The following is a 12,279-nucleotide window of genomic DNA, read 5'->3' as shown; positions in this document are numbered from 1 at the left end:
TTACCTAATACTGGAACTACAGCATAACATGATGCCAAGAATGCTTCTGTGGGTATGCCACTGTCTTCCAGAAGCTCAATGTCACTAAAGCTTATATTTAGTGATTAAAAGGAGGAAAGATTGAAAATACAACATTAACACTCTTTGCAGTTTCGAGGTAGTCACGAAAATACCTGCCTCTCTATAGGGCAATTCATTTGGTGTGATTTCACAGATATGCCCCAGTGATTATATTTCTATTATAATATGGTTCAATAAAATCATTTTCCAAAGATAATCCACCAAAACAAGGTAAATTTGTTCACAGAATATACACTCACAATCCAATTCCTTCTCATTCATTAATTCAGACAAGTAAAGAGTAAGCAGATAATTGGTGTAACATATCCTCTATTCTATTAGAATAAGCCATCACCTGAAAGAAACATCAGGATTGAGTTTCCAGAAGGGAAGCTGATATACAATTGTCAGTGCTATTATAGAGTATAGGTTACCTGGTATTCATGGTGCTAAAGAAAGTTGGGATAGCTTCTTGGCCTTCTTCCCAGTGAGATTCTGGAGAACAACTTGAGGAGTCTGATCCAGGCTGTGCCAATTTGTTGTCATGATTTCCCAGGTTTTCCTTTCCATCATCCTTTATTATTTTACCTTGGGCTATAAAGTATAAGATGCTTATTACTAATCTTACCTTTTATTATAAAATTATTATATATTCATTGTTGAACATTTTTAAAACACAGAAAAGTATACAGAATAAAATAAGTAAAATACTATGCAATCACAATATATATCACACACAAAATTGGCTTTAGATGTAAATTGATTTGTAGCCCACTTGTTTTCAGTGTATCATGAATATTGTCATTAGCATTTAATATTCTTCAACATGTAATTTTAATAACTGTAATAATCTATCACGCTAATGTGGAAGGTATTTAGAAGGTTTCTAAAATGTTAGTATTATAAATACAGTTGATTCTCTTAACTGTATTCCGTATTTGTGAATTTGCCTACTTGCTAACATTTACTTATTTTAAAAATCAATGCTTATGAAGTCTTTAGTCATCTGTGGATACATACAGAGTGGTGAAAATCTGAGTAGCCGGACATACTCTATACTCTTAGCTGAGATTGCACAGGTGACACTGCCTTCTGGATTCAGCTCTCATACCATAGACAAGTATCTTTATTTAGTCCCACATTTTGGGCACTTTTGTTGTTGATTTTGCTGTTTAAAAGGGTGCCACAAATATAGTACTATCCAGTATTCCTATGTGCAAGAAGGCTGTGATGTGTCTTACAGAGAGAGTACTTATGTAGATGAGCTGTATTCAGGCATGAGGTATGGTGATACTAGTTGTGAATTCAATGTCAATGAATCAACAAGAGATATTAAAGGTTTCCTTAAGTAGAAACACATAAAGCAAGGCAATGTACTTACCAATTGACAAAAATGTCATGACCAGAGGCTTATAGGTACCTATCCCTACATTTCCCATAAGAGCAGTGATCATATTTGCTAATTTAGCAGTGACTTCAAAAGTACACTTTATATATAGGTAGAACACAACTAACATGAAAAAATGAGAATTGACTATAATATCACAAAGAATATCCCCATTCATAGATATTTGTCCTTAAACATGACTATTCCCTGAGAACAAATTCTAAAAGTGAAATTATGGGGTTAAATTAATTACTGTTTCAATAGCATTTCTCTTGTTTTTACTATTTGCTCAAGAGATAAGACTTCAGTCATGAGTGAAATGCTCGCCTAAGATTAACAGCTAAGAAAATGTATCTTCTTTTCTCCCAACTCATGTGGAAAAACAAGGTCTCTTATTTCAGGGGAGATGAGAATTTTTTAAAATTTTATTTTCAAAACAATTTTATTATGTACTTCAAACAATTTAAAAGCTCTAATATGGTTATTGTGGGCTTGTCTGAAAAGGGTTTTAGAGGTTAGCACTGAATGAATTAGCAAATTCAAAGGGCAGCCTCTTCCAGTACAGGCTATTAAATGAAGTGTGGGACTTGAGCGTGCTGAACACAGAGGATGCAGGTGAAACCCTGGAGGTGACTGCTGAGTTCTGACATCCTGATCTCATCAGCAAGCAGGAAGATGAAAAACTGAACGGCCGTAACTTTATGTCCTCTTAAGTCTGACATCACAGTCTAAGTTCAAAGGACTTTGGGACACAGAGTGGAAGACCAGTGCAATACTCTAAAAAGTCATCACAGACAGCGACTGCTCTTTGTAGTCCATGAACATCACAGCACAGGGAACAGCAACGTCTTCTGCCTTTTCGACACTGGATTAGAATGCAGTGGGGAGAAATATCGGGGTGAAGAAGGAATGACAATGTGTTACGGGGCCAACATCTCCTCATGAGATACTTGGCCGATGGTCTAGAAGTCCAACCCTATCAAGAAAATGATCAGATAATGAATCAAACTCCCAAGATTCTATATAGTTTACCAGTTTGCTTCAGACTTTACTTTTGTTTCTACCTGGTACATTATCATCTGCATTTTCTTCACTTGATATGCTGCAATCTGTCTCTGGAGGTTTCAAATACAAGGAGTTCTTGTTTTTCATCAGGATTTCTTCATCATCAGTTATTTCCATATTTAAAGATCCATTTTCACAATTGTTTAATTCCATTTGCCTGAAACATTTTTCAAAAGAAAACAGTAAAAAACTCCAATTATTTGGTCAGGTAAGATCTTATTCTGAGGGGTAGGGAAAGAGTTCACAAGCACTAACTCCTTTTAAATCACTTAAAAAATAGAATTGTTAAATCAAGCCAGATCCCTCATCCTCTTGCCTCCAAGGCAGATAGCTGCCTGTAACAGCAGTAGATTAATATCTGGCAGAAGTTCAGATGTTAAAGAGGCATTCATTGCCCTTCATGTAACCTTAGCTGACTCAGTCTTCCAGTTCCCTGCCAGTAACAGGAAATAGTCATTGACAACAATTTGGTTTTCAATCAGTTTTTTACCGGCACATTTAACACTTTTCTCACTTTCTCTAGCTTCTCCATAGGAGACACTTTCTCCTTAGCTACACATGCCAAGGTGACATGTATTGGAAAAGCTTTTCTGAACATTTTTGGAGAGACCTATTTTTCTTTCTTTCCTTTTTTTTTTTTTTTTAAAAAGATTAATTATTTATTTATACAAGCACTGGGTATAGTCAGAAGTGTGGGAGGGTGAGAGAATTCACGAGAGCCAGAGCGGGGAACAGAACAGGCAGACTGACAAAATACACTGCTGAGGGGAGTAGTGGGCGGCAGGAGAGGTCTATGCGCCATGTGGGACCCTTACCCGGTGGCCAGGGATCGAACTGGTGCTGCAGAAGCTGTGGGCAGCTTCGCAATCCAGCACTCAACTGCTGTGCCACTGGGGAGGCCCGAGACCTATTTTTCAACTTTATCCCTCAACTTTATCCCTTTTCAAAATCACTAGCTACTTCAATATATTTGTGTGGTAGTTCACTTGTCAAGAAACCTCATGCTGTGGTCAGGGGAAAATATTCCCTTCAAAGTATGTCTGACAGTAAAAATTTGGAAGGACTAGATATATCCTGAGTACCTGTTGCTCTTTAGGGTAACAGAAAAGGCTAATATGAAAGAGGGACAGTTGATTCAGTCAAAGGTAAAATTTATAACATCTTATTATAAGTGACTATACCCAGCCCAATGAGAAAAAATACATAAATGAATATAAATAAAAGGAAAAAGTCTAGAAAAACATGCTGATTCTGAGAAAAGCACTTACTTTCTATAGAACTACCATACATATTTCAACATATCAAGTTTAACACAGAGTATACTGAGAAAACACCTTCATAAAACCTACAAAGATGTTCCAAGTAAAAATGCTTAGAACAATGTGTGAAGATATATATCATAACCACAAAGGAGAAGGATAAAGATATAAAAGTGGGTAACCAGTCTTTGAAGCGCCCCAGCACATTCTTTAGAAATACAGTAGTGATTAAACCCCAGCATTTGCCTTCCTCTGTGTACCAGTTGCACCTATCCTTAGGTCAAGATAATAAGAATGCATTGTTTTGATGTCAATGAGTTTAGTATATAAATTTGTGATTGCTGGAACAGTTCCCATATAGTAAAATCTATTAGACTGTTTTTTGAGTTTGAATCCTCACTTTGATTATCTAATAAACTTTCTTGATTATTGAGACTTTTATTCCAATCAACAGGAAAAAATTGTTATTAACTGTTAAAAGAAACAGGCCCCAAATGGAGTCATTTGTGCTGAGCCCATGTTACCAAACTGACACTCAATACTAAACCTAATTGCTGTTTCAGTTTCTCCCAGAAATGTAATCTTAACTAGTTGGTCTGAAATTTTTCAGTCAAGTAAACTGCCTGATAGACCCTATGGGGGCACAAGGGGAAATCGTCCCTCTTCTTTTCTCAGAGCAAACTAATTAACATCAGACAGAGAAGAAGGAGAAAAGACCAAATTTAATTATAAACATAGAAAAGTTACACAGCTATAAGTTCTAGAGTAAATGACACAGACAGAGGATAAATATTTTGAGATAAAGAATAGGATAAGGACCTAGGGAATCAAGCAGATGGGAAGGGGTCTCACTTGACAAGGAGAGAATGACTTCACATAACAAAACTAGATGCTCCAGAGATTTGTCCTGCCTCAAAATAGGTCTTTGCAATAAAAAGGTTATTTTTGGAGGTGACTAACTCTGGGTAATCTTCATTCTTTAAGATAATGGCAACAACTTCCCTAGAGACCTGCAGGGTCTTGACTGACCTTAGCTACACATGCCAAGGTGACATATATTGGAAAAGCTTATCTGAACATTTTTGGAGAGACCTATTTTTCTTCAACTTTATCCCTCAAAGGAAGGTGACCTTGCCTGCAACTACACTCTCTTTGCTAACAATTTCCCTTTTCTGCCTATAAAAACAATTCATTCAGCATAGCTCTTCAGAACTCCTTTTTATCAGCTAGATATGATGCTACCTGAGTCATGATTCCTTGAATAAAGCCAGTAATATCTTTAAAATTTAGTCTATTGAATTTTGTTTTCTTAACAAAAGCTAATTGGGAATAATACTTTTTCTAAAGATGCAAATAGTAGTATATAAAGAGCTGAAATATTAGATAGTAACTTGAAAAGACAACTACATGAACATGTCAAAATATGGAATGCTTATATGAAATTAAAAAATGGAATAAAGACTCTAAATATTTGGAAAAACAATTATGAATGAACACTTTTTTATTAAATCAAAGGAGTATTTAGAGGAAAAGATAGTTTATACTTTGATGCTAAATTCTTTTTTCAACCTGTAAAACTACATAATATTTTTATTTTTTAACCAAAAAAATAGCACTGTCTTTTCTTGACAAAAACACACTTAAATCATTGCTTAGTTTCTCCAAAAGAGCAAGGTTCCAATACTCAAGAAACTAGAGACATTAAAAGTTATTAGACGTGATGGATGAGGTCCAGATTCTAAGGAAAAATGAAACCAGCTTCTGTAGTACTTGATGCTAAATGAAAGGTATATATTGTTTCAGTATTACCCCAAATAGGAAAGCCATATCGTTTCCTTCTGATTATTACTCAAATCATGAAGGAAGTCACCATACAATCAAAACATTCTTATTTTTTTTAAACAAGGAAAAACAATATCCTTATTTTTTTTATTTAGAAAGATAAAAAGTTACTGTACCTTTCCAGTGAATTATGAATCGGTACAATAGGATGTTTCATCTTTAAAAGAAGCAAAGAAATAAAAATTTACATGTTAAACTTCCAACAGAGCATAATCAGAATTTTATTACACATGAAAATGGTAAACATGACCAAAACATACTCTGTCCCACTCGATTGAAACAATGTGAGATCCTTCCAAAAGCAGGGAGTCATTGATTCCAACTTTCTTATTTATTCAAATAAAGATAGACAAATTTCTAAGGCAAAGGAAGACAGTCTCTTGAATGACATAATTATCATAGCCAAACCCTTGGTAGTTAGCCTTTTCTTATAATTTTAGCTATACTGGTAAAATAGTAGTAAGTACCAAACTATGACAAAGCATGATATTGAACACTGGAAGAACAGAATGGTGTTCATGACCTTGAAGTAAATTGAATTTTAGGGTAATGTTAAAGTATGCATGAGGGTATACTTTGCCCAGCCTAGGAAGTCAGGGTAGAGGAGATTAAATCTTTAGGTTGAATGACAGCTAACAGGGAAAGATGGTTGAGAAGGCATTCTTGGCACTGGGAAACAGCACAAAGATGTAGGGAGAGCTCTAAGCAGTTAATACATCAAGCCAGGTAATGACAGAGAAAGAGGCTGGGGATCTGAGATGGGGTTAAGACATTTTGACTTTAACCTATAGGCAAAGAGGGAACTGGAAGGTTTAGGAAAAGCAATCCAATTTGTACTGTGTGAATAGAAATACCGTTAGCTGCCTGAAGGGTTAGGTTGAAGGCTACTAGCTAGAAGGCTACCTCAAAACTCAGGAAGACTCTCTGGTCATGGAGGCTAGAGGGGAGGTTAGCCACATTAGAGACATGTTTAGGTGGTAAAATTGCCAAAAATAACTAACTTGATATTCGGACTGAGGGCAGATACAAAGGTGAACATAAAGGAAAATCGACTAAAAAATGTCTTTCTCAGTCGCCAAAGGGTGATGGAAAACATAACTCAGTATCACCTTCTTTACTTTCAACTTTTCTGTATGCTTTGCTACAGCCAAGCTGAGCTGGGCTGTTACCTTATTGGACTTGAGCATGGCCAGCTGAGGCGATCCTGGGGGAGTTCGATAGAGTAACTCGGAGGTGAAAGCTGCATTTGCAATCTGCATGCATTCTTCCAAAGTCTTCAGAAAAGTATTGCAGGTTGATTTTAGCAAAGTTCCCACATCAATTCCCTCCTACAAAAACAACCAGAGTGGAAGACTCGTTTACCTTGCCAAAAAAAGATAAAGTCCAAGTATAGAATGTTCTTATCCTCAATATAATAATGTATTTGTCAGACAAATATGTATTTGCCAGACAAATATGTACTCAGAAAAAGACTAAGTTCTTGAAGCATACATAAGCTTTACCCTCAATCTGACTGTTCACACTGACCCACTCACCCACTGAGCTGAAGCAACAAGTTTGTTCAACTAGATATTGTGCCGGGGCTGGGCACAGTGCCCTCGTGAGGTTTCCAGTCTATAAGGGGTGACAGACCTGAAACAAGAAGTCATACAGATTGAAGACTGGAATCAATAAAAAAATGATTCCCACTACTGAGTGAAAATGAGGTTCTAGAACAGAAGCACTGGAAATTACAAGTCACACATTTTCTGCTTGAATGGATTTTTTTTGGTTTTCAGTATAGATGAGTCTAAGAGGTTTTAGCAACTGGAATTCTTTTAAATATCCAACAATTCCTTCCTCCCCTAAGTTATTTTACTTGCTCAAAGTGTTTTCCTTCTGGATATTAATATTAATAAGCTATTTAGGAAACTGACACTACACCCTGACTAGAAAGTGTGGCAACCACAATTTAGTGGTATCAAGGAACTAGATTGGGCCCATGATGGAGGTGCTCATGCTAAGTCTTATGTCAGCAAACCAAACACTAAGTTTCTGTGCTCAGATCTCTCAGAGCAGGATTGCCTCTTCAGCACAAGTTACCAGACCTTTGTTATATGTAAGGAAAATAACATTGCTTGAGCCAATCAGCAAATGCTCAGTATAATTCCCTTGTTCCTGGTCGCTTTGGTCTATAAAAATCACTACTTTTGTACAGTTCTCCAGAGCTCCATTCTATCTGCTAGACTGGAAGCTGCCCAGTTCATGAATTACCGAATAAAGCCAGTAAGACCTTAGAAATTTATTTGAATTTCGTTCTTAATAGCGATCTCAAATTGCCTCAATTTTGTAATTCTAGCAAGCTAGAGGATAATTTTACTGGCTGTGGACCACTATGATTCTGACACCAAATGTTTTCCTACACCACCACTGTCCAATACTATCTGGGTCATACAATTCCACTAAATTCAAACACCAGCTATCTAGTGATAGTATTAGATTCCACAGGTCAAAAGCTCAGTCCCACAAGACTGTCCCACCCCAAAGGCAAATCCAGGTTGTCACCTGAGTGGCTGATTGGAGATTTCAATGGAGAGGTCAAATTAATTAGGTCTAATTTTGAGAGAGCAGGTCACAGAAATCAAAGAAACATCTTTTCTAGAGTACCAGATAATTATAAAACTTGATATAACTCAAGGTCAGATGGATGAGATGCATAGGGCAAAGCAAACAGAAGGGGTGCAGAGAGCCATGCTCTCTGAGTATGTTATATTCCCTAATCGCCTCAAGTTCACCAACTTAGGGCCTCTTTGAACTCAATTTTAAGAAAGCTTCATTAATAGGAACAATTGATTAACTCAATGATCTGGTGATTGAATTCATGCTCCACACCTCCTCTTCATTCCCAGGATATAGGGACTGAGGGGTGTGACTAAAAGGGTCAATGCTATAATCACTTGGTGGGCTCCACAATCTATCAGCCACAGTACCCTTTTCTTAGGCTCTTTCCAAAAGCTGCCTCCCACTCTGTGACAGAAGTTGGACAAAGCCCAAATGCTTCTTTCTTTTTTTATTGAAGGACCATTGTTTTACATCCCTGTTAGTGTTTTGGCAGTTTAGGATTCCCCCCTCAGGTATGGTCACTGTAGCATTCCCACCACCAAAGCACCATAGTCCTCCACTGCAGTCCTTTGTGTACTCCCTCATCCCCTTGTTTCACCCCACTTTCTCTCCCTCCCCATCTCAATATCTCAGATCTATAGTGAGCTTTCAAGGGTTGGTTTTAATGTTTGTCTTTTTCAGACCCTTTGTTTGGTTTCTCTATTATTGCACATATTAAGTGACACCCTCTGGAATTTATCTTTCTCCTTCTGGTTTATTTCTCTTAGCATAATTCCTTCCAGTTCCACCTATGTTGCTGCAAATGACATGAGTTTATCTTTTTTGATTCTGAGCACTATGCCACTGTGTATACATAACATACCTTCCTGATACGCTCACCTGATTTTGGGCACTTATATTGTTTCCATATCTTGGCTATTTTAAATAGTGCTGCAATAAATGTAGGAGTGTAGGTTCACTTTGGAATTAGTGTTTTTGTATTCTTTGGGTAGATACTTAGGAGTGGAATGATATGGCAGATTCATTTTCAGTCTTTTGAAAATCTCCACAGTTTTCTACAGAGGCTGGGCCAGTTTACATTCCCACATCCTTGCCAGCACTTGTTTCCAGCCTTTTAGATATGGGCTAGTCTCACTAAGGTGGTATCTCACTGTGGTTTTGATTTTCATTTCCCTGGTGATAAATGAGGATGACCATTTTTTCATGTGCCTTTGGCGATTTGTATGTCTTCTTTGTAGAAGTGTGTGTTTAAGTCTTCTGCCCATTTTTTAATAAGATTTATTTATTTATGCATGCAAGAACTGGGGTGCAGGCCAAAGGTGTGGAGAGTAAGAGGATTCACCAGAGACAGAGTGGGGAACGGAACAGCCAGACTGACTGAAATACACTGCTGAGGGGAGCAGCCGGCGAGTCAGAAGAGGTCTGCTGCACCATGTGTGTAGCTCCCTGGCCAAAGATGGAACTCTTACTGCAGTGGCTGCAGATAGCTTCTAGGTTGTGTCTTAACTAACCCCTTGCACCACCAGGAAGGCCCTCTTCTGCCCATTTTTAGCCCCCTTACTTAGGCTCTTTCCAAAAGCCAAATTTGTGTTACCAAACACTTATTTCTACAATATCACAACCACAGTTTCATCACCAAGTCCCCATGGCACTTCTTTAAATTAAAATTCATGTTCACATTTCCCCTTCCCTCTAGACCAGTGCTTCAGCACCACAAACATTTGGGGCTGATTAATTTTTGGAGTGAGGAAAATAGAGGGAATGGCTCTTCTATTTATTGCAGTATTTTAAGCAGCATCACTGGCCTCTACTCACTAGATACCAAAAGCAGTCCCTTAGTGACCACAACCAAAAATGTCTCCAGACAATGTCAGATGTTTTCTGGGGTACAAAACTGCTCTAGATTGAGAATCACTCTCTGTTTTAGACTATAAACATCCCAACAGCAGGACTGAATTCTTTTTTATATACTCTTTCCCTACCCAGCACAATGTCTTCTACATAATAGACAGTTGCTGAATGAATGAGACAACCCAAAAGGAAATGAAAGTGAATTAAATCACCTGTGTTAGAAAAACCCAACGCACATATGCTACTAGGAACACAGTATTCTTTTCCTTTCTAAGAAAAGTAATTTAAAACAATTATGTCGGGGCCTCCCTGGTGGCGCAGCGGTTGAGCGCTGGGTTGCGGAGCTGCCCGCAGCCTCTGCAGTGCTGGTTCGATCCCTGGCTGCTCCCCGGCCACTGGAGGAGGGTCCCCTATGGCGCACAGACCTCTCTTGCCGCCTGCTGCTCCCCTCAGCAGTGTACTTCGGTCCTTCTGCCTGCTCTGCTCCCTGCTCTGGCTCTGGTGAATTCTCCCACCCTCCCGCGCTTCTGACTGTACCCAGTGCTTGTATAAATAAATAAATAAATAAATAAATAAATAAACAAATCTTTAAAAAAATAAAAATTAAAAAATTAAAAAATTACGTCTGCAGATTCCTCATTTTATAGGCATTGTTTTTCAGATTAAAATGTCTTTGAGAGCACAGAAGAGAGATCTCCCTCGTTAATGTGAGCCACTGAATGAACAGTTTAACACTACATAGATCTTTTAAAAGATGCTAGTATGAGCGAATGACAACCTTATAAGTAATGCTAAAATTTGAATCCTTGTTGATGATGGAGAGAAAAAAGACTGTATCTCCATCTTAGGAGACACTAGTCTACACGAAAACATAACTACTGTGGTGAAATAAAATTCTGTTAGTCTTATCAAAGATGCGAGACACTATGTTGGCATTTTTTTTTTTAAAGATTTATTTATTTATTTATACAAGCACTGGGTACAGTCAGAAGCGCGGGAGGGTGAGAGAATTCACCAGGGCCAGATGGGAGAGTAGAACAGGCAGACTGACAAAGTACACTGCTGAGGGGAGCAGCGAGCGGCAGGAGAGGTCTGCGTGCCATGTGGGACCCTCGCCGGTGGCCGGTGATCGAACTGGTGCTGCAGAGGCTGCGGGCAGCCTTGCAGCCCAGAGCCCCAGCACTCAACTGCTGCACCACCAGGGACGCCCATATGTTGACATCTTAATAGAAATGGCTCTGTTACACAGGTAAGTTTGTATTAAAAAACTGTGAGAAACATACATTAGTACCATAGTTAAAGGTTCCATATGTTATTAATTAATAAAATCCTAAACTTGTTCCAGAAAGGGAAACCATAAGCTTCCATATGCTGAAATGCAAACATTTCTCTTTGTTGGATTTTATTACTTTTTCTGAGAGAAGTAGGAAATTTCAAGATAATCAGGGATTATGAGAAAATAAGTGTAACTGGTAAGCAACAGCTTATGCTACTTTTTGTGTGGTTAAAGACAACATTTTACCTCAGAATTGGACACACCAGTTGTAGTCACTTCTTTTGTTTTATCTACTTGCTGAACAAGGAGGTCACAGTAGAGTCTTAGTTCTGACATTTTGGTTTTCAAGTTCTCAGTATTTTCAGCAAACTCTAAATGACAAAATGATAACGCAATTATAAAAATGAATAATTGATTTACCGGTTAGCATATAATACAGAGAATATAATACAGAATATAATACAGAGAATATAATATAGAATATAATACAGAGAATAAATATACAACTTATGCCCCCAATAAGATGTTTACAGAATGGGTTACAGAATATGATTTAGATGAAGATATGGGAGCAAATCAATAGAAAAAAGGAGACTTCTAGTCTTTAGAAGTACACAGCATTATTTCTTGAGTCAACATATTGCATGATTACCAGTAAAGGTGTCTGAACTAGGAGCAAAGTCAAGGGCTCAGTTTGGCCTCAGTTCTGCCACACAGTCCTGCTAACATGGTGCTCAAATATAGGAAACAGTGTCCTATTACATGAAATTACCACTTAATAAGACTTGTTAATTCAGGACTTGTCCAGCATGCTATCTATCAAAGCTAATGGCATCCTTTACATATCTGCAGCTCTCTCATTAGCCAGACATTCCAGATACAATCATCGCTGCCTCCGGTTTTCTTCTCCATGAAAATGCTGTGCATTACTACCTGAT

The 12,279-nt window shown here is 37.8% G+C and overlaps 1 protein-coding gene across 5 annotated transcripts in view; it reads right to left on the bottom strand.

The window, feature by feature from the left end:
• Positions 1-12,279, bottom strand: part of PLEKHA8 (pleckstrin homology domain containing A8) — a 60,538-nt gene that overhangs the window by 24,524 nt on the left and 23,735 nt on the right. For all 5 annotated transcript variants that reach the window (XM_037509788.1, XM_054692449.1, XM_054692448.1 and 2 more), the window contains 6 exons: positions 11,588-11,712; positions 6,783-6,941; positions 5,730-5,770; positions 2,512-2,669; positions 495-654; positions 5-90 (listed from right to left, as the gene is read on the bottom strand). In XM_037509788.1, coding sequence (XP_037365685.1) covers positions 5-90; positions 495-654; positions 2,512-2,669; positions 5,730-5,770; positions 6,783-6,941; positions 11,588-11,712 — 729 coding nt within the window. The remainder of the gene's footprint in view (positions 1-4; positions 91-494; positions 655-2,511; positions 2,670-5,729; positions 5,771-6,782; positions 6,942-11,587; positions 11,713-12,279) is intronic.

This window comes from Talpa occidentalis, unplaced genomic scaffold, assembly GCF_014898055.3.
Source record: "Talpa occidentalis isolate TD23 unplaced genomic scaffold, MPIMG_talOcc4v2.1, whole genome shotgun sequence".
Taxonomy (NCBI): domain Eukaryota; kingdom Metazoa; phylum Chordata; class Mammalia; order Eulipotyphla; family Talpidae; genus Talpa; species Talpa occidentalis.
The sequence above is the reverse complement of the archived record's forward strand: the minus strand, read 5'-3'. Positions and strand labels throughout refer to the sequence as shown.